The sequence below is a fragment of the Opisthocomus hoazin genome, chromosome 2, assembly GCF_030867145.1.
Source record: "Opisthocomus hoazin isolate bOpiHoa1 chromosome 2, bOpiHoa1.hap1, whole genome shotgun sequence".
NCBI classification, from domain to species: Eukaryota; Metazoa; Chordata; class Aves; order Opisthocomiformes; family Opisthocomidae; genus Opisthocomus; species Opisthocomus hoazin.
Window position 1 is genome coordinate 34,336,264 of NC_134415.1, and position 22,737 is coordinate 34,359,000.

Here is a 22,737-nt window from a genome sequence, read left to right on the forward strand (position 1 = left end):
CTGAGAGGAAGTAAGGAGTTTAAATGATTAAGTGCATGTTTTGTACCAATGTTACTGTGTAATGCTTCTTTTTCCAACAGAATGTCTCACATGACATGATTTTAATTTCACTGAAGATGGTTAAAGAGGAAAAGCCATTTTTGGGTGGGGCGGGGAATCTTTGCATGCTTGTAGTGCAAAATATACAGCCTGTACTGTGCTTCTAATACATTCTATGTATTGCCCATACTTTGCTCCTGATATGTCCTATATGCCCAAGCACAAACGAGCAACTCATAAATTCATTCAGTCCCCACTCCTGGTGGACCACCCTGCTTTCAGGGTGCAAAGGAGAGGAAGGATATCAGATTATTCACTCCCTCCACTGACACAGTACATACCTTGATCAGCGAGGGTACTGCACTTAGCCCTTGAGTCCTGGTGTTTTCCAGTCTCTTGGCTACATTAATTTTAAGAAAGGCTTATATGTTTCACAGCATCCAAATGGTTAAAGATGAAGTTTGTGCCTTGGTTTGCAACAGTCTGCCTAAAACAGAGCTAAGAAATTGATTGTCGCAAGCTGCTGCTATTAAATTGAATTTCTAGAGATAAAAGACCAATGGTTCATGCCACAACCCACCAAGTGTTCCCTGTATGTTAAGTACTTTGATTTATTCTCTTTCTCATTTGGATGCCTCCCTAAATATGCTGAAGTCATGCATGTTGCAATGCTTATCTGTATTTTAGTGCCGATGAGCCTCAGTCTGTTAAGGTAACTTCTGGTTTGATGTAGGTGGCAATGCTGCAGTGGACAATGACCCAGAGATGGATGGGGAGGATGGTGTGTCCTTTATTAATCCAATTGGTACTTTATACACGCCAGCACTTAAAGGTATTCATATTGGTCAGAAGTCTTCTAGTGGGTTTATTTCATGTTAATAGTTTGCATCTGTGGCACACTTTACAGCCCTTTGGGTACAGCTTAGTGTCATCATGAACATGAGGGGGCAGAAAGATAGCATAACAAAGTCCAGTGGAGAATAAACAGGAGTAACAGGAAGAAAGCAGTTGGAGAGATCAAGGCTATTAGAAAACAATTCGCAACAGTATCGTCTACCTGCCTGTACAATAATTTTGGCCAAGGAAAGTGGAAAGAAAACTTCATAGTTCAGATAATTTAGGAAGGAAACAAAGCACCTGACCATTCACTAACAAACATGTTCCTTAGAGCATCCCTCAGCGAAGTATCCAGGCTGGACCAAGGAGTTTCTAGAGAAAACAGTCCAGCACTGCCCAGAAGTGCGCAGGAGTGATAAATACTACCACTCCAGCCTGTGTTTGTCCAGAAGTCAGTGTCTTGAATATGTTTGCAATGTGTTCAGAAAATACAAAAATATCTATTTGCTCAAAAAAGATACTTGCTTTAGAACAACCAGAAGTATTTTCAAATACAGATACAATCTGGCCTGATAGATGCAGCCAGAAAATTTTGAAAACACTGCGGCGTTTGATCTCGGAGGGAGTAAAGGACAGAAAGGAAAAGGGTGAGCCCCACAGACCGCTGAAAGGGCAGATTTCCCTCAGCCTCGGCAGCAGCCTCCTTGCTAACCTGGTAGGACTATCTGCTCAAAGAGAGCCGGCGCACCTCAGCTGCAGTGGGACTAATTTAGCTGGATATTATTTTCTATGTGAGAAAAGGATAGGAGCTGTGGAAGGTGGGGAGAAATTGGTTTCTTAGATGGGGCCCACCCTGCCACATCTGGCAATTGTGACCACCATGTCCCCTGTTTCTGTCAGTGCCCGAGGGAATGATATGAATGATCTTTATGGTAATTAACTCAGCTTCTTTCATCCACTCCCTAGTGACAGAGGGGCATGGAGAGGTGGATATTAGACTGCATCTTAACTGCAGTCACTGTGAGATGGACGAGTGCCGTGTCGATCTTGAGACTCAAAAAGTCATTTGCTTTTGTGAGCCAGGCACAGAGTTGGCTGCAGATGGTGTGTCTTGCATAGGTAAGTAGGTGTATGGGGTAGGCTGCTAGTGTGTGAAACAGAAAATGCGTGCCAAAAATCTGTAGTTTGGACTGTAAGGTATCCTGAAAGCATTATCTAGTCTTTCTTAAAACTGGCTTCCGTTGAGTGTTACATTCTTCCCTGCTGGTATACATCACAGAGTTCTTTTGCTAGGATATAGACACATCAGTGCTGAGGAATGGTGCACAGAGCAGCATTGCTGGTTTGCTTTACAGTACGTGTTTGGCATACTGGGCAGCACTGAGAAGAGGCAAATTTTGCGCCTGGTTGTGGTGATGCTCACATTCTGCTCTGAAATCATGAAAAAGTTTGCTCACTGAAGGAATTTTCCAGAGAAACTGAAATTTCAGGTCAGTTCTCTTAAGAACCAAAAAAAATGTACAAGGTGAAAGAGAACATAATTCTTGTGGATTTGGACATATAAGGTGCAGGTACAGAATTTATAAGAAATTCTGCATGAGAGATCTCTGAGCAAAACTAAAGACAACGCCTGTTCTTGCCTTACTTGAAAAACCGAGTGCTCAGAGCTCCATTACTAGGTTTGCTTCACATTGCTCAGCAGTTAGAGCAAGTGATTCTCTCCTGCTCTCAGCTTTGTCACTGGCATAGGAATATTGTTCTGTATTATTACCATTCCCATCTTTAAAATGGGGAAGAAGCATGTCCATTTTGCCAGGGTGAAGTAAACCTGAATAGATGGTCATTGAATGCCTTGTAGTCCCAAGTGAGGATGCAGCTATGGAATACTTTGTATTGTATTATCACTTACGGTTACCAAGTTTTTCTGCCTGGATTAGATGCATTTAGGAGATGATATATCGCAGCCCTTCTGCTGCTTTTGCTGTGATTTGGCATTGATAGCAGCACTTTAACCCTGGCAATGTAATGTTCTTTCCACCTCCCCAACCTCCTGCCCTTGATTTTTATGGTCTTGTTTTCATACCCAGGGAGTGCACATGTTAATTCATTGATAGCAAACCATCTGTTTTAATGGCTTGATATTAATTGAGGAAAGTGAAACAATGAGGTATTAGAGGTCATAGATCCTGAAAACTGATCATGCCAGAGGTTGCTCCTACACTATCGGAGCAGCAGATGGGTAAATGGAAGGAAGAGCAGAAAAATCTGTCCACAAAAAAGATAATTTTGTGGCTGCTGGAAGATAATTTCAAACATGTAATTCCTCCTTCTTCTCCCTCTGTTGCAGCTGAGCCAGTGGTTCATCTCCCTCTCTCCTTGGTCTTGTCTGTAGTGACTTCGGCATTGGTGGCTGCTTTAATTTTGGCTTTTTCAGGAATCATGATAGGTGAGTGTTTCTCTGCAAAAGATGTTTTCATAGGAGAGCTGGATCTCAGCCAAGGATAACTGGGCCCTGGGAAGCAAAAGGATTCAGGTTTTTAGCTACTGCTGTATTTAATGACACCTTCCCACACACATGCCATAACTTCATATTTCAGTGCTTGTTTCTAACCACAATGACCAATTTGAGGAGATTTCAGTTACTGACTGCATCTCAAAAGAGACGTTATTGCTTCTGTTGTAGTGTGAAGCTGCCAGAACACAGCTGCCACTGGTTTTGTGAGAGCTGTTGGTGCTTAATGCCTAAAAGCAACCTTCTTTATTTGTGTGCCTATATACAGATTTAGCCCTTCAATGACATTTAAGCTTGAAATTCTCACATAGGTTCCCCTTTTACAAACTGCTACTTAGTAGGATGTGAGCATTCTTGGCATCTTTCTTTGAAATTCTAAAAGGTATTTTTCACCCTTTCATTTTCTTATTTTAAACAATTGCTCACCTGCATTTGATTGCAAGCAGAATAGATTCAAATCAGTGAAAAGCAGCCTGGGATTCAAACCACAGCTCTGCCACCTTTCTTCATCCACACTGCATATAGTCTGGGGAAGGGGAGGGATGTACCCAGAGCAGCAAATGGCAACTATTAAATTAGATTTGTGCAGCTGTTTCAGTCTTAAGAATTTCAGGAGTTATCAGTTGCACACATATGGTCCTACATGTATGATTTCTGGCCTGACAGTACCCCTTTAAAATTGCTTATTACTTCTCAGGGAGTGGAAGAGTAATCCTCTTTACATCCAACCATCCTATCATTACCATCTCAGGAAAGAGCAGCGATTTAAAAAATCAAAGCAAAAGCAATGAGGAGGAAAATGGAGGACAGGAAGGGTTTGTGGATAGGTCATTACATCTGTCTGCCTTTGCAAGTGCATGTTTACCCCTTAGATTCTTCCCCTAAGCAACATCTGCTGGCGAAGATGCAATAGCTATTACTGTCACAGTCTTTGGGTTCAATCCAGCTCCCACAGAAGTCAATAGTAAGGGTAATAGTGATTTAACCTGCTCACGATTGGCATCTTGCTTTGAAAAAAATACTGCAATATCAATTACTATTTCAGTGAGTATCCACAGGATGTCTTCTTTCAAGGTTGGTTTCTAATGACATTTCAGAAGTATCGGTGAAGTGATTCAAGTACTATAATGCTACCATAAACTGATTTCAAGCTCAGTCCAACTCTGTTGTTCAGAAACAGATGAAGTTTTGCAAAATTAGATGATTCTATGTACAGTATGTTATTCTGAGGTAACAGTTTAGTCTATCAATTTTCAACAATACGATGCAGTAATTCATTTCAGGCTTTGTCACTTCTTTGTGGTTTAAGAACGTTGGTTATACCCCAGCTCCCTCAAGTTTGGAACTGGACTCATACTTGGAAGGTCTATTTAAACTAAATAGAACAAAATAAAAAGCTCAGAACTGTGAAATCAGAGAACTCTGCAAGAGAAATTCATTTTACTTCTTCCAAATGGTTCATGAGCAAGCCTGTTTATTCAGAAGATGTGTAAATCAAAGGTTCGTGGATAACTTCAGATTCCATTTTCTGTCTATAATGATTTGATGTACAGAAATATGACAGTATCACTGTCTAGTTTGATTCACTGAAATTTGGCCACATGGCGAATTCCAGTGAGATGTGTTGCATGGCTGCTGTCCTGTTCCAAAGTCAGTCTGTTTCTCTGGTTTACTGTGTTGTCCATATTCAGTATATCGTCGGAAGCACCAGGAGCTACAAGCCATGCAGATGGAGTTACAGAGCCCAGAATATAAGCTGAGCAAGCTGCGTACCTCCACTATCATGACAGACTACAATCCCAACTACTGCTTTGCAGGAAAGACCACGTCCATTAGTGACCTCAAAGAGGTGCCTCGAAAAAACATCTCCCTCATCCGGTAAATTCATCTTTGCCTTCCCCATGCTTCACACTATACACTTACATATGCTGGCTGTCTTACACAGATGCGAACTCACGTCTTTGGGCAGGCATGTACAAATTCTCATGCACTTCTAGACTTAGGCCCCTTTTCATAAGAAAGATATAAAGCTGCAGTAGCTAGGCTTGCGTGGAGGGGACTAGACTTTGGCAGTCTCCTTGACCTTTTACAGGTGCAGTGTTAATCTTCTGGGATTACGAGAGGAACTGAAGAGTCATCACCAGTCATTCAGACGCATCTTTTGCAGACTGTGCAATGAATAGCCCATTTCCAGTATTAACTGATGAAATGCTGGGAAGACTGAGGCTTGTGAGAGGCTGTTTTAAAGTCTTTGATGGGATTTTTGGTGAAGACAATGACATCCTTAATTACAACAGCAGGAAAAGCAATGGATTTGAGGCTGCCAGACAGTATTAAAAAGACAGGAATATAAAGCCAACAGGATAGTCATGTCTAGATCAGAACTTCTGGAAAGTTCAAAATAGTCTCCTAAGAAACATTTGAAACTTCAGAGTTCTTTCCCACCTTGCTTCACTGCAGGATACAGCACATGCCACTTGTGAATGTGACATTACCCTGGTTCCATGCAGTTTTACACAAAAAGCCAGAAAGTGGAAGCAGGAGAGCTTGGAAGACTAGGGAGCTTACAGTGCTAAAAAAAGGTGATCCTTAGAGCAGCCTATGCAGTCTGCAATATTTTGCTGTCTCTTATCTCATTCCCCCTTACCTGCACATCTTGCTGGACTGCATCTGGAAGTTTCAAGTGTACCCTGTGCTGCTGCTGCCTTTGTCACTTGGGCTCTGAAAGGATTTTTGAATTGTGGCAAGCTGCAGAGAGCAGAGGATACAGCTGGGAATTGATAAGGGAGGAGGGTGAGTTATGAGATGCAGAGATCTGTTTTGTAGCCTCAGTTTGTAGTAAGTTGGTCACGCCTATGCGAGAATAGTGTCTCAAGCCGATATCTACAAAATGTTATTAAAAGAAGTGGTTGAGTCACAAGCAATGCAAGTCCTCACTGTGGTTTCACTGCCTGGACTGGTCTTTATCCTGGCAAAACTACAGACAAAGCCTATGCAGCAACAGAGCAGATTGCCCTTAGCAGTACCTGTTTGAATGGACAGGAGGGCAACAGCCCATGCAAAAACAGTCCACCAATAGACCAGAGAACAGAATCAGTGCGGCTCTCAGGCCAGACCTGAATCTACCAGGAAAGTGTGTGTTGTAGAAGAGAACCTTCTGGAGAGCATTTTACCCAGACAGAGATGCAGGAATGTCTTTTAGAGGCTCAAGCTGCTACCGCCCCATGTGCAGCCCATGCGGGTTTACAAGGGACTCAGGATCTGGAATGCAGCCTCATTCTCTGCCGGAGTTCTCTATGTCGTTAGGACATGCCAGCTATGTGGTATTGCTGTTGTTGTACCAGTTGACTTAATGTTAAGCAAGTGAAGACTGAATTGACAGGTACGCAAAATCTGTATCACAATGACATAGGGCAGGATCTGCTGTGGGATTACTTTAATTCTTTTATTTTTTTCTTGTACCCTTATTCAAAATGAAATGGTGAATCTCATAATATGATCAGTGCCATAAATGATTCTCAACACGAATTCCTAGAGCTGAGTGCTTTACAAAGCACCATCGTCACTATTTACTGGCTAAGGTACTTACCCAGAATCACAGAATAAATCAGGAGAAGATACTTCGTTTAGAATTCAGGTCCTTTAAGAACCATTGTGCTTCTTAGTTCCTTGTTCAATGTTTTCTTCAAAGGTTATGCATAAACATCGTGGGAACTGTGAATATGTTTAGGGTGTGGGAACACCAAGACTCAAGACCTAGCTTTATTGACCTGTTTTGGAGCACCCACCACTAAAGCATTGACACCAAAGCCATAGAAGAGTGCTATGCATTACACACTGTAGTGCCAGCAGCTTGATTTCACTGGGGACTGTTCACTTTTGAGGACTGCTTTCCCTACGAATTAAATACATTGTAGGTCCAGGAAAGATCACATCAAGGTCTGATCCCCTGCATAGTGTGAGTAGTGGTATCGTCAGTGTCAATATCCAGTTCTCCCTGTGTCACTACCATGAAAACTGTGAGCCCGTTCTGTGAGCTCTGACCACAGTGTTATAATGTGTGTTCTCTATAGTAAAACCTTCTTGTCTTCTCTGGTCTGTCCAGGGGTTTGGGCCACGGAGCCTTTGGTGAGGTATATGAAGGTCAGGTGGCAGGGATCCCCAGCGACCCCACTCCCTTGCAGGTGGCTGTGAAAGTAAGTGACAGTGTATGAGTTATCGTGATGGTTTCATGCACCTTTCACCCAAGAGTCCCAATGCATTATAAAAATGAAGATGAATTAAGCGTTACTATAGTACTGAAGGATGTGGCTAGAAAGGTTGCTGCTCTGTTGCAACACTTAAATCCATCATAGCAATGGTACAGCTTATAGCATACAGGCTTATGAGACTATTAAAAGAGGTCTGTAAGTAGTAAATGGGCAATGATTTCCCATACAGCTGCAGAAGACTGCCCATATAAGAAATAAATCCATCCTCTGTCCATCCTCCACACGCTACACCTGATGTGGTAATCTGTCCAAAGCCTTTGAGTCAGGGGGCAGAAGTTTTCACAGGGCCGAGAGCAGCTGGCACATACATCAAAGAGCCTGCAGGTAGGAGATGGCTGGTTTTCCAGGGATCTCACCACTCCATTACAGGATGGATATGCACTGGATGTGAAGCTAAATCCTGGGAGACTCTGGTAGGGTTCTCTGGGCTTCCAGCAGCCTAGCTGGCTTGTTTTCACCTAGAGGTTATGTAGCAGCACAGTCCTACTGCTGGTTACAGTTCATAGTCTGGCTGGGAGGTAGGAGTAGTGAACTGTCAGAGAGCTCAGGAACTGTGGTCTCATTCCTCGTCCTCTGTACAGCAGAGTCCATATATTGAGCACTGTTCCCTGTACACTCTGGGCTGTTTCCTTTGCTAGGAGGAGGATGACAGTGGTATTGATGGGCCATGCATTCTGATCTTTACCTTTCAACAGGCTTCACAGTCTAGTTTATTAATGATCTAGCTATTATCTTAGAGTGAGGTTTCTTTTAGAGAAATGAGGGTTGCTGCAGACAATGTTAGTGCTTTTGATTGGGCCAGGTGTTCTGCATCTGTGACTTTAAATATTTTCTCCTTGTCAACCTGTTCTCTCTTTTCCAGACATTGCCAGAAGTATGTTCGGAGCAAGATGAGCTGGACTTCCTCATGGAAGCTCTCATTATTAGGTGTGTATGGACAAGCTGAACAGCACTTGTATAGGCTTGCAAAGCCCACCACTGTGAAAAGGTGCTTTGAGAGGTGATGTCCACACAACACATCTGTACAGTGGTTTTAGCACATGGCTGTCAGTATTTTATGAAGAGGATAGGCATTACCATCCTTTTCTATTCTTACACATGAAGAGGCACCACGTGATTAAGGGCTAAATTTTCAAGAGGGTCCACACTGGTTTTCATTATCCAAAGTGAAAATCTTTAGACCCAATTTTCAGAATTGGTAACAGCATCCTTTGATTTCTCTTAGAGATCAGAACATGAGGTAAAAAACAAACATCTGGAGTTTGGGGGTGACCAGTCAAAACTAACAGATGGCATTGACTTAATGCTGCTGTCATGTCACGGTGTCAGTGACTGAGTCCTAGAATCCATGGGAAAAGTTTCCCATCACACTGATGTCTGGAGAAATAAGAAAGTATTAGAGACGAGACCTTGAGGAATATCCCCTACATAAACAGAGCCCTGTGTCAGTGTGCTGTTTGGAACAGCTCTGCCCTGGCACAGCTTGTGCCCCTTGGATAGGGAAACTGAGTCAGACTTTTCTTTGTTGTCAGACATTCTCTGCTTCGTACGGCCCACAAGTCTTGCTGTAGCCCTGAAAGGATGCAGAATATAGGAAGAGGAAAAGCAACCAAGAGCCACTCCTTCCCCATCTCTGTTTCTGCACTATGCAGACAGACATAGAGCACAGGGGCAGTGCTTTAGCTTTATCCAGTTACCCTACCTTTGAGATTTGTTACTTTCTGAAAAAGAAAACCATTCCCTGCAGCAAAACATTTTGATTCTTTTCTGCAATTGTGCTTTTGGATCAAAGGTGCTCCATAATTGAGTGTCCCTGTCTCCACAGCAAGTTCAACCACCAGAATATCGTGCGCTGTATTGGGGTGAGCTTGCAAGCACTGCCCCGTTTCATCCTGCTAGAGCTCATGGCTGGAGGTGACCTGAAATCATTCCTGAGAGACACGCGGCCTAGACCGGTAAGAAAGGAGAAAATTGAATTTTACTTAGTAAGTTGCTGCCACAAGGCAAATACATAACTATAAGAGAACTGATCCATACAGCTACTGTTTCCCAGCATTTTAGAGGATCGGAAAATTTCTGTTGCTAGAAGATGACTGCAGGGGGAGAACACAAATGTATAGGGAACAGATGCTGCTGGGGTTATGTAGAGCTGCCTCATCCCTGGACTTTGCTAGATAGCATTGCAGATACTGTCTAAACTAAGAGCAAAATTAAAGTTTAAAAAAAAAGTTAAACTCTAGTCTTACCTTCTTACCACGCTAGCTGGGAGCGGGCTGGGGGGAAGCATTGAGCTAGTGATGATGAATCCGTTATTTAAACTGCTGATCGGGTGCGTTTGTGTGGATATCTGTCAGTGCAAGTTTGACAAAGGCGAGGAGAGAATCTGTCCTGGAGCTGTTGGCTTAATAGCAAATATCTTTAGTCCAGAGTTTTAAAGATTTTCCCACTGAAATCAGCATGAATAGGAAGTGACAGCCAGTTGGAAATGTGTGAAAAATAAATAACAACTTCTAGAGAGGAATCAGTATTTCAGAAGAACAAAGTTTGCTCTGAATCTCTGGATCAGAAAGGCACCCAGATGTTGAAGTTTCACACCAAGGCCCAGCTTCATGCTTTGTCTCTACATTTGATGATCAGGGGGCTGGAGCACCTCTCCTATGAAGACAGGCTGAGGGTTGGGGTTGTTCAGCCTGGACAAGAAAAGGCTGCAGGGAGACCTTGTTGTGGCCTGCCAGTACCTGAAGGGGGCCTACAAGAAAGCTGGAGAGGGACTTTTTACAAGGGCCTGTAGTGATAGGACAGGGCGTAATGGCTTCAAGATGAAAGAGGGTCAATTTAGATTGAAGAAGAATTTCTTTACTCTGAGGGTGGTGAGGCACTGGAACAGGTCACCCAGAGAAGCTGTGGCTGCCCACTCCCTGGAAGTGTTCAAGGCCAGGTTGGATGGAGCTCTGAGCAACCTGGTCTAGTGGAAGGTGTCCCTGCCCATGGCAGGGGGGTTGGAACCAGATGATCTATAAAGTCCCTTTCAGTCCAACCCATTCTATTATTCTGTGCTTTGACACAGGGCAAAATGCTGGATTTTATCAGTAAAAGAGAGACACAAATTGGCTGTAACAGATACAAATAAGATTCTTCCTTGAGGCACCTGGAAACAGATCAACTTTGTATTTTTTCCTGGCTGTCTGGTTTTCAGACATACGAAATGGTCTGTGTTGCTCAGGAGCTCCATAGTCTTGAATAGGTTGCAATAAAATGGCTCCTGCCTGGATAAGGTGGCTAAACACCCAGAAAGTCAAGATGTTTGAAATCTGAGCAAGCAGTCTTTATAAATAAAGGTTGGTTTTCTGTAGCACATAGAGATGCTCTTGTCAGCTCATGCAAATAGGCCGAACTTGGTGGTAGGTGAGTGGGGAAATTTATGTGTTGCAATGTGGGTTCTGGTTTCAAGTGGTGCAGAGCAAAATGGCGTGAGCAAGGTACGCTACCTGGTAGGTGCTTTGTTCACAACTGCCAGGACAGCCTGTGCTAGAGGTTTGAAGTGGCAGGTGAAACAGGATGGCACAGGGCAGGGGCATCCATCACTTACAATGAAAGCATCTTTTTGGCTCATTAAATTACAGAGAGAAGACAGCTCAGTAATGATCAGGGTCTTGTAAGGAGGCACCAAGAACGTTAGTCCTGAACAGCAGGAATTTTTACCTACTTTCAGTAAAATGAACCAGTTACTTTTGTGGATGAAAAGCCCTTCATCTTTATAAGATGCACTCATGGGAGCCTTCTGATCTGAGGAGTTTCTTTCTGTTTGCCCCTAACCAGTCATGAGTTCCTCCTTGCGTGTCAGGGCTTCCCTTTCTGTAGCGGTAGCTCAGTGTGACCCCTGTGAAAGCTGATGTCAGACAAGGTGGATGGTTCACTCCAGGCACAGCACACGTTACTTCTTGGCATTTCTCTTTCTGCCTTCATAGTCTCTCCTTCCTTTCATCTTCTTTCCTTGTCTTTTCTGACCTGTTTGAGGTTATCTGAGACTGACCGTAACTACTGTTACACAGAAGGGCTGTTCCCAGCACCTTGAAGACCCTCCCCTATTCCTGCACTTCACTTGCTCCCAGGACTGAAGCAGACCTGGGACCAATGCTGCTGTTTTCTGCTCTGCCCCATGCCGGTCACACTTTGGGAAAGCTGAGGTTCAAATGCAGATGGGCAGTTGCGAGCTGGACATGATTTAGAAAAACAGTTTCCAGTGCCTCTTTAGCAGTTGGGTGAATGGGGGCAGCCTGACTGTGTGTGGACACAGATCCGCAGGTTTCTGCTCCACTTCTAACCCCTTCCTTCCCCGTGCCTTGCCCCGCTGCTGCTGCCATCCAGGGCCATGTCTGCCTGGTGAGAATGACAGGGTAATTCATTGTCTGGCTGCCGGGGCAGCTTCTGAGGGGCTGATGGCACCTGTGAGTGCTGAAAAATCAGCCTCTGGTGCACGTGCTTGACTGCTGGCTCAGAAACTGTGAGGCTAGGAGACTGGCGTCTTGATGAGAGATGAGATGTGTGTGGAGCGTTGTGCTCTGTGAAGTATGGGATCAAGCTGTGGAAGTAGATTTATCCTCTGCATATGCTTGAGGTGTGACAGTCTCTGTACATAAGACCCGTGGCTCAGTACTGCTGGATGTATCTTTGCACTGCTCTTAATGAACCCTGAGCTGCTTTGTTCCTCCTATTGCTCATTCGAGGAAGACAGGCAGAAGGTAGGCTTAGCAGGCTGGACGTCGAGCTCTCCAGGCCCATTAAAGGAAAGGAAAGAACAGGGATAGTGCATAGTAAGCAGGCTTCAATGAGCTTTGCTTCCAACAGGAATTAATTGAACACACAAGACCTAGCTGACTGACTCAGTAACAGAGGTGCACTGCTTACTGTGCAGTAAGCACCGTATGAATTACTGTTGTCATTTTCTCTTGTTTTTTTACAGTTTTATATTTTCCAGCTGATTTCCTTACTACCTTGTCTTTCCGACTTACTCTGCTTTCAGCCTGATTGCAAAAGAGAGATTTATGTGTTTATTCTCCACCTTCATCCCCCTGTTGCTCTCCCTGCCAGGAACTTTGAATTTATTTGCTAGTTTCAGTCAAATTTAATAGAGGTGTGAAAGGCATTAACATTTCCCAAGGCTTCAGGAAAAAGAAAGCACTGTGCTGGTGCAACCACTGAGCAAAACAGTTGTCTTGTTTGGCTTGCCACTGGCCATTGAGAACCTGTGTGACTTAGAGCAAGACACACAGCACGCTGCCGTGCACTCAGCCACTGAAAAGAACGGAAAGGAACAGAGGGAATGGTGGAGGAGAGGAACTGAAGCAAGGGAAGGGGGTCATTAAGACATGGAGAAGGACATGAAATGGGAAGCTAGAGCTACTGCAGCAGGTATGAGGACATGGGATCCAACTTAACGGGAGATCAGGATGGTGCCAGCACGGATAATTGCACGTTGTTGGACCGTGTGCTTCATGTAAATAAGGAAAGCCATGTTCAGCCAACGCATAAGGATCCTTCTGGACTCTAAGCGAGAACGATCATGTGTGAGCCGAATGCTCATCCAGCATCACTGATACAATATCAGTGACTCTCGTGGAATATTGTCGGTTTGTGCCAGCCAGGTCTACTCCATAAGCTTCAGATTTGTACTTCTCCATGGGTCCAGGGCTTACAGTCCTTAAGGATTTCTGTGGTCCCTTTCTAATAAAGTTTCACACCTATGACCGGATTAGCCCTTGCCCCTCATCTGGAGAGAGGCAGTCTGGTAGGTGCCTGGAATTGGAGCTTTTGCTCATTGTGAGTGTTGCAGAATTGTCTATTCTGGGAAGTTCAGCGCTGATCTTTCTCACAGCACAGCAATCAAAGAACAGCTCTGGAACAGAAATTGTATACGGATAAATGATACTCCTCCTTTGTGTTGTGCAGCCTGTTGCACAGAGCAGTGATTACACTGAACAATACACAGAATTTCATTCATCTTTAGCAAGATTCAGCCTCACCCGGGGACGTGTCACACTAGTGCTTCCAGCGTGCCCACTGCTCTGAGCAGCGGTGCATTGCGGCTGGCATTGTCCATTCATCTGGGGCGCAAAAGCTGTAAAGTGAATCCTTTGGTGTCTCAAGGCTGCTCCCTTTGCAAAATGAATCCCAAACCTCCATTTTTCAAACAAATTACATGGCTAAATTGTCCTTGGTTGGGCAGTCACATCTGTTTTAGGACTGTATTTAGCCAAATAATGTGTGGAAGAAATTCATCCAAGGAGAGGAAGGAAGAGAAATAAAGGGAAAAAGAGAAAAAAGCTATGCTGTTCAAATCAGCTTGCGGCTTCAGCCCACTGGCTGCCTTGCAGTACAGCTCAGGTCCAGAATCGATTGCACAGTAAAGAATAGGGCTTTTGACGTGATTTTCGCTTCAGGTTTTTGACCCTTCCTCAGAAGAGGAGGGAGTGGGTAGATCGAGGTATTCATTTCCCTTTGGTTATGCCCTGAAAGGGAAAAGAAGGCATCTGCATCCTTTTTTGTTGTAGCCATCTTGTGTAGAGGGTGAGTCACTTTAACTCACGGAGGTGAAAAAGATTATTCTCTCTTCCCCACAAAAGTGGGGAGGGGAGAGGCTTTATGTTTTCAGGAAATGGTTACTCTACAAAAAGAAAGATTTAGGAGGAGACGCAGTCTGGTGTTTTAAAGAATTGAGTACGTATATATGCAATGAACTATGCTGTGTGAATAATAAAATATAGGCAGGTGGTACGTAATCACAAAAGATTTTAGTTTGTGGCATTACACTGAAAAGAACAGACTTTGGTCACAGAGATGCAGTGTTTTTCAATTATTTCATTAGGCAAGTGTTGAGGCCAGTTTTTTCCTAATCTCTTCAGAAGACATTAAGACTTTTTTAGGTTTTACCCATTTTTTTTAGATTTTTAGGTTTTACCCACTTTTTTTTTTTAGGTTTTGCCCACTGTTTAACTACTGGCTGCTGACTGCTGCAGAGCCTGGACTTATTTCCAATCCCAGTTAGCAGTGGTTTAGATCAGGTGGGATGGCCAGCACAGCATCACGTCGGTCTGGAGGTGTGTTGCATCAGAACAGATGGGCTGGCAGAGCCAGCAGTCCCTGTCACTGGAGAACCCGCGCTGGTTTGTGCATCAGTGGGGGAGACCCGTGGTCAGGTGTGCCCTCTGGGCACTGGGCAGAAGGGTAAGTGTTGTAAGAGAGAGCTAGAGGGTAGGATAGGCTTATTTGGTCCAATAACTAAGGGCACAGATAAACACTTAGCTAGCAAATGGCTGCTGTGGAGTAAGCAGTTGCTGCCACCCAGTTGTTTATCATCCCCCTCCCACACAGGACTGGCCACAGAGATCACTGATTCACACCTCAGTGCAGAAGCAGCTGACAGTTTGGCTTCAGAGGCCGGCAAATGCAGGCCGGCTCTAATCCTGCCCTTTTCACTGAAGCATCTGGCTCCTGCTGGCAAGGGCTGTAGCCTTCGTCAGGCGGGCAGGAACAAGGAGTTGGCAGCCTGAGCCTTCCATAGCCGTTGGCTGCACAAACCTGTGTCAGTGCTCTTGAGGGGCAGGATAAAAACCTACACAGATGTGGAGGAGGGAAAGAGCAAATGTGACTCATGCCATTATATGAAATGTCATTCTCATTGTTCAAGGTGACTTTAGAGAGGAACTAGCAACAATACAAAGAAACTGAGAGAGGATCAGCTCAGGCTACGGATCTCCTCAAAAATCACACTGAAAATTCAGAGGCGTCTCCCATGAGAACTGGGGAGAATTGTTACAGGGGCATCCCAATGGAGCTGGAAAGTCGGATCCAGCTGTTCTGATTCTGTCCCTGGGATTTGTATGACATCGTGCCTACACATCCCAAAGGTGAAAAAGAATTCTTGGCCACGAGCTGGCGGCGCTCGTTGAGAGGGCTTTAAACTAGGTTCGAAGGGGGAAGGGGATATTGCCCAGCTCACTAGGGATGAGCATAGGCTTGGCGTGCCAAGGCCAAGGGTGAGATTGACAGCCCAGCTCAAGTGTGTTTACACCAATGCATGTAGCATGGGCAATAAACAGGAGGACCTGGAAGCCATTATACAGCAGGATGGCTACGACTTGGTCGCCATCACAGAAACGTAGTGGCACAACTCGCATGACTGGCATGCTGTCATGGATGGCTACAGACTCTTTAGGAAAGACAGATCAACAAGGAGAGGTGGGGGAGTTGCTCTATATGTGAGGGAGCAAGTAGAATGCATTGAGCTTGGCCTGGGGGCAAATGAGGAACAAGTTGAAAGCTTGTGGGTTAGAATTAAGGGACAGGCTCATAAGGGTGACATTACGGTGGGTGTGTGCTACAGGCCACCTGACCAGGAGGAGGAGGTTGATGAGGCCTTCTACAGGCAGCTGCAAGCAGCCTCACAATCACAGGCCCTGGTTCTCATGGGGGACTTCAACCACCCTGACATCAGCTGGGAAGACCATACAGCTAGGCAGGCGCAATCCAGGAGGTTCCTACGGAGCATCGATGATAACTTTCTGATGCAAGTGGTGGAGGAACCAACAAGGAAAGGCGCGCTGCTGGACCTTGTGTTAACAAACAAGGAGGGACTGGTGGAGGATGTGAAGGTCGGAGGTAGACTCGGCTGCAGTGACCATGAAATGGTCGAGTTCAGGTTCCTGCATGGAGGAAGCAGGGCGATAAGCAGGATCAAAACCTTGGATATCAGGAGAGCTGACTTTGCCCTCCTCAAGGAGCTACTGGGAGGAATTCCGTGGGCCAGGGCTCTCGAAGGCAGGGGGGTCCAAGAGTGCTGGTCGCTCTTTAAACGACACTTCCTCCATGCTCGGGAGCAATGCATCCCCCTGAGAAAGAAATTGAGCAAAGGAGGCAGGAGACCTGCATGGTTAAACAAGCAGCTTCTAGCAGAGATCAGGCAGAAGAGAAAGGTCCATGGAATGTGGAAAGAGGGACAGGCCACTTGGGAAGAGTACAGAAACGTGGTGAGAGCATGCAGGGACGCGACGAGGAAGGCCAAGGCCCACTTGGAATTGAAGCTGGCAAGGGATGTCAAAAACAACAAGAAGGGCTTCTTCAACTACATCAGCAGCAAAAGGAAGGCTAGGGACAACGTGGGGCCGCTGCTGAATGAGGCGGGTGTCCTGGTGACGGAGGATGCGGAGAAGGCAGAGCTACTGAATGCCTTCTTTGCTTCAGTCTTCAGTGCTAAGACTGGCCCTCAGGAATCCCAGGTACCGGAGGTAAGAGAAGAAGCCTACAGAGAGGACGACTTTCCTTTGGTCGAGGAGGACTGTGTGAGGGATCGCTTAAGTGATCTGGACGTCCACAAATCCATGGGCCCCAATGGAATGCACCCACGAATGCTGAGGGAGCTGGCGGATGTCATTGCTGAGCCACTCTCCATCATCTTTGAGAGGTCCTGCAGGACAGGAGAGGTGCCCGAGGACTGGAGAAAGGCCAATGTCACTCCAATCTTCAAAAAGGGCAAGAAGGAGGACCCAGGGATATACAGGCCGGTCAGCCTCACCTCCATCCCAGGAAAGGTGATGGAGCAGCTTATCCTGGAGGCCATCACCAAGCAAGTGGAAGAAAAGAAGGTTATCGGGAGTAGTCAGCATGGATTCACCAAGGGGAAATCATGGCTAACCAATCTAATAGCTTTCTACGATGACATGACTGGGTGGGTAGACGAAGGGAGAGCCGTGGATGTCGTCCACCTTGACTTCAGCAAGGCTTTCGACACAGTCTCCCATGATATCCTCCTAGGGAAGCTGAGGAAGTGTGGGCTGGGTGAGTGGTCGGTGAAGTGGATTGAGAACTGGCTGAATGTCAGAACTCGGAGGGTTGTCATCAGCGGCGCTGAGTCTAGTTGGAGGCTGGTAACAAGTGGTGTCCCCCAGGGGTCAGTACTGGGCCCAGCCTTGTTTAACTTCTTCATCAACGACCTGGATGAAGAGTTAGAATGTACCCTCAGCAAGTTTGCTGATGACACCATACTGGGAGGTGTGGTAGACACACCGGAAGGCTGTGCTGCCATTCAGCGTGACCTGGACAGGCTGGAAAGTTCGGCAGAGAGGAACCTGATGAGGTTCAACAAGGGCAAATGCAGGGTCCTGCACCTGGGGAGGAACAACCCCATGCACCAGTACAGGCTTGGGGTGGACCTGCTGGAGTGCAGCTCTGTGGAGAGGGACCTGGGTGTCCTGGTGGACGACAGGTTAACCATGAGCCAGCAGTGTGCCCTGGCTGCCAAGAAAGCCAGTGGGATCCTGGGGTGCATCAAGAAGAGTGTGGCCAGCAGGACGAGGGAGGTTCTCCTTCCCCTCTGCACTGCCCTGGTGAGGCCTCATCTGGAGTACTGTGTCCAATTCTGCGCTCCCCAGGTCAAGAAAGATGAAGAGCTACTGGAGAGAGCCCAGCGGAGGGCTACAAGGATGATGAGGGGGCTGGAACATCTCTCCTATGAGGAGAGGCTGAGGGAGCTGGGCTTGTTCAGCCTGAAGAAGAGAAGGCTGAGAGGGGACCTAATAAATGCTTACAAATATCTGAAGGGTGGGTGTCAGGAGGATGGGGCCAAGCTCTTTTCAGTGGTGCCCAGTGACAGGACAAGGGGCAATGGGCACAAACTGAAGCACAGGAAGTTCCGTCTGAACATGAGGAAGGACTTCTTCCCTCTGAGGGTGACGGAGCACTGGAACAGGCTGCCCAGGGAGGTTGTGGAGTCTCCTTCTCTGGAGATATTCAAGACCCGCCTGGACAAAGTCCTGTGCAGCCTGCTGTAGGTGACCCTGCTTCGGCAGGAGGGTTGGACTAGATGACCCACAGAGGTCCCTTCCAACCCCTGCTATTCTGTGATTCTGTGATTCTGCGATCCTTTGCACAGTTCATGGATATGAACTCTCTCTTGCGCATTTTTGTAATCCCTTTGTGTATTAACATCTGAGCTGTGTCACTTGTTGGAGAGGTCCTAGCGCTGTATCAGTGACGAGTCATGCCATGTTCTTGCTTTTAACCCACCTTTGTCCCTTGTCTTTCGGTAGAATCAGCCCTCCTCCCTTTCCATGCTGGACTTGCTCCATGTGGCTCGTGACATTGCCTGTGGGTGTCAGTATCTGGAGGAGAACCACTTCATTCACAGGTAGGTGAACGCATCTGTGTCAGCATGGGCATGGCTTGCGTATGGCCAGCACAGACTCCTAATGCCCTGCTTGGGATGTTTATGTCCTGCTGCACTCTAGTGGCTGGATACCTTTAAACAAGGTAGATAAAATCAGAGTAAAAGCAATTAACAGAAAGGCTGCTATAAATCAGGTTGCGGAGGACTGTAGTTTTACCAAAGATCCTGATCTCTGTCTCAGTGCCTGCACGTGTGCAGGCTGGCTACTCTGCAGATGGAAACACAGTCCTGTGACAGAAGTCTTCAAAGCTGTCCCCACCATAAATTTTGCTTAGTGCCTTTCTGTTCGTTCTACAACCCTTTTCTTCTCCCTCTTGAAGAATGGCTGTACAAGTACAGCCTTATGACGGTTGTTGCCTGCTCCTGCAGAACAGAGTGTTTGGCAAGCGTCCAAAATTCTGCCCGTAGCATTGTGTAGGGATGAGTAGGGAGAGGCTGCAGTTTGCTCTTCTGAGAGAGTTACCCACAGGGTGTGCCGCTGTGTTACTCAGATCTCAAGGTTTGCTTCAGCCCAGCAGAGGTGAAGCTGGAGCTTTACCTGCATACGCAGATTCAAGCCCATACCTTGAGTCTTCAGAGGAACACCTGCAGGTTGTTGTTCTTCCCGTCTCTGACAGTATGGCACCCGTTGGACAATATTTGAACAAGCATGGTAGTAACAGGTCAGTGGACCATTCCCCAGACGGTTTGATGTTGGGACTAGTACTTTGCTGAAATCAGCCTCGCTGCTTGAAACTCGTTAGAGACTTAAAAATAGTTCCTGGAGTGAAGGGAGGCTCGCAGGAGGGCCGTCCTCTCAGCAGGCAGATGTTACGTGGAGTTTAAAGAGGAAATGTTGAAGAACAGAACTGCTCCTGCTGCTGGGGTAGATTAGAATCTGGGACATCACTAGTTATCCATAAACACTGACTTTTCTGGCTACTGTGGGCTCTCTGCAGCTCAGGAAAGTAGGTACTATTCTTTGTTTTCTCTTTGGCTTGCAAAATTGTTGAATGATTAAGTGGTTCTTCTCTTTCTGTTGCTTTTCTTCCCTTTCCTTGTAGGGATATTGCTGCCAGGAACTGCCTCCTTACCTGTCGAGGGCCTGGGAGAGTGGCTAAAATTGGAGACTTTGGAATGGCCCGGGACATATACAGGTAGCGGAGCTAAGCCCAGGGTATCTGCAAGTGGAAGCTTGCTAAAATGAGGGAGGAGCGGTGTGTGCACAGGAGAGCAGGCTGGTGCGCTGCCAGGCGAGAGTGGAGGGATCCCACCCTAATGAATCCCAACTAATGCGTTTTTGGTGTTTGCCTTCATCTGTAGTTTAACTGTGCTCTGGAGACTTTTCCCACTCCTGAAAGCTTTCTTCTGGGTAACAAAGTCTGATGGTCACGTAAAGCATTTTCGTCTCTCTTGTACTCTGTCCTCAGCTTCTTGTCTTTACTTTCTCCACACTGTGTGGCATTGATGTGCCCTTTTGTTTTGTGGTCTCAAATCATTCTGAGTTTAATCTCTCTCCTTGATACTACCCCTGCCCTTTTCGTTTGGTGTCATCAGTAAATCTCCTCAATTTACTGCAGATAAAGGAGGAAGGTGCAGAGGAAGGTCCGGAAAATGTAATCACCCAAACTGGAACTCAGCCAGGACACAGGGTTAACTACTCTGCTCTTGCAAGAAGTGCCAGGAAATCTTTAATGACCACGAGCAGTCAGGGCTGCCGTTTGGTATCTCATCTTCCAGACAGCACCTCCAGAAGTGCAGTACCTCGTCCTGCTGTGCTGAAGAATTGATCTGCCTCTGACTCAGAGGAAGGAATGCCTTGTGCTCAGTCACCTGCACTGTTAATTCCAGTGCCTTGCCTTCTTATTTCTTTCCTGCTTGGGGATTCTCCTGTGCAATAACTAAGCCAGGCCTGGCTCTGCTTAGCTTGAGATCTGACAGTATCACAGCCTGAGGTGATGCAAACAGAGTGCTACCTTCCAAAACCCAAGTGTATCAGAGCTGCTTTTTTTCCACCCCCTTCTCTCTCTCCCTGCACAAAGAGCCTTCACTGTGCCCCACTGTCAAATGGGACTCTGCTGGGACAAAGCAGCATCTGCCACACTCACATAATCAGTAGAACCGACTGCCAAGATGAACGCTTTGGTGCTGAGTTTTCAAAGGTGCCTTTGAATTTTGCACATGTTTCTGTGTCCAGGAATATCCTTTGGATGCTCTGGCTGTGTAGTTACGAGCAGTGATACCGGCTCGCATGAGCAGACCCCTGCAGCTGCTGGCACAGGGTTTGGGGCTAGTAGGTTTTGTTTTAAATGACAATGACACTAAAAGGCGGCCGTACTTCCTGTCTCAGGAGCGCGGGAGGTGGTTTTGGTACTACTGCCCCGCTCTAACGCCCAGGCATCCTCCTCATCAACCCCAAGTTCTCACTAAGAGTTTTGGATTTCACTTGCAGCGTTTCAGATTGGGTACATTTGGGACAGGCTTTGTTAATTTTTGGTGAGGATGCTCAAGGTGACCACATGTGAGGTGAGGCAGAGATCTTGCTGTGGCTGAAAAGTGCAGGAGGATGGCTCTGCCAGCAGCAGCTCACCTTGTGAGTAATTCGCTAGGAGTATGCACACAGATATGGGTAACTGGGGTTCACCAGATCAGGCCACGGTCTACTCATTTCCACTATTTCTGTGAGAAGGAACAGGTCTCTTCAGCATTTTCTCTGCCATGCCATTTCACCTACATTAGTCTCTCCTCTGTCTCATAATTTTAATATTTGTGATTGTAAAAAATCCCAAATTAATGGCATTTTCTGAATTCTTGGCTGATTCTTTGTTTATTCTTTGCAGAGCCAGCTACTATCGGAAGGGTGGGTGTGCAATGTTGCCTGTCAAATGGATGCCTCCTGAGGCCTTCATGGAAGGGATATTTACATCAAAAACAGACACATGGTGCGCTTCCTGTCCTTCTCTGTCCGGTCTGTCGGTGTTGTAACCCTTTTTGCCAAGCGTGAATATTTTGTAAAAAGCACGTGTTCGTGTTCACTTCTCCTTTACTAAAAAGGCAAGCTGGGTCTTTCGGAGCCAGTGATCTTGGAGGAGAGAAGGGAACAGAGAGGTCAGACCGGTGCGGAGGCGGGTGTGGATGGGGAGGTGAGCCGGCAGGGGAGGGAGGCTGGGGCAGATGCAGGTGCTGCCTCGCTGCTACAGGGAGGAGAGCCTTAGTTCCACGCCGAGGAAAGCAGCGCCGGAGGCTGCGGGCAGGATCCGTTCTGCCAGTGAGGGAGAAGGGCACCGTGTATTGTGGCTTTCTGCTTTCTCCTGGCCTGCAGCAGCACTGTGAGCTCTTGGGTTGCTGATGACCAGAGGAGGGAGAGGGAAACTGGGCGAGCAGGAGGCAAGAGCTCCAGACGCGTGTGGAGGGGAAGGGGCTGGTGGTCAGGACGCAGCAGAGGGGTGGAGGTGCGCGCTCTCGTACAGTGGAGCTCAGCACCAAGCGGAGGAGTTTCCCATTGCTGCGCACAGGTCTTTTAATCAAGATCGTGATTTCCAAGCAGCTGACCAGATGGAGGGGGTCCTGTCCCAGCCGTTGTCCCCAGGCTTTTGCAGGCCACACCACGCAGGCCCAGGCTAGGGCATGTTTTTATTGTACTGTGAGCTACAGGTGGGGACTGTGGGGCTCGCAGCATCGGTGGGGATTCATTATTTTACGCAGGATAGCTTATTCCAGAGGAAAAGTTTGTCATAAGTGATCAGGCCACTGCTCCCCTCAGTCCTGTCTCCAGCAGTGGCTGATGTCTCAGAAAAGCATAACCTGACTTTTGCATTTGTTACGTCTAGTTGGACAGTGGTGACTACAAGTGCAAAGCAACCATATTTACTTAAAAG

The 22,737-nt window shown here is 46.5% G+C and overlaps 1 protein-coding gene across 3 annotated transcripts in view; it reads left to right on the forward strand.

Annotated features, from left to right (window-relative positions):
- Positions 1-22,737, forward strand: part of ALK (ALK receptor tyrosine kinase) — a 326,540-nt gene that overhangs the window by 295,756 nt on the left and 8,047 nt on the right. For all 3 annotated transcript variants that reach the window (XM_075413139.1, XM_075413138.1, XM_075413140.1), the window contains exons 17-26: positions 773-871; positions 1,843-1,995; positions 3,224-3,322; positions 5,080-5,266; positions 7,494-7,584; positions 8,522-8,586; positions 9,485-9,614; positions 18,744-18,841; positions 19,924-20,016; positions 21,700-21,801. In XM_075413139.1, the coding sequence (XP_075269254.1) occupies positions 773-871; positions 1,843-1,995; positions 3,224-3,322; positions 5,080-5,266; positions 7,494-7,584; positions 8,522-8,586; positions 9,485-9,614; positions 18,744-18,841; positions 19,924-20,016; positions 21,700-21,801 (1,117 nt within the window). The remainder of the gene's footprint in view (positions 1-772; positions 872-1,842; positions 1,996-3,223; positions 3,323-5,079; positions 5,267-7,493; positions 7,585-8,521; positions 8,587-9,484; positions 9,615-18,743; positions 18,842-19,923; positions 20,017-21,699; positions 21,802-22,737) is intronic.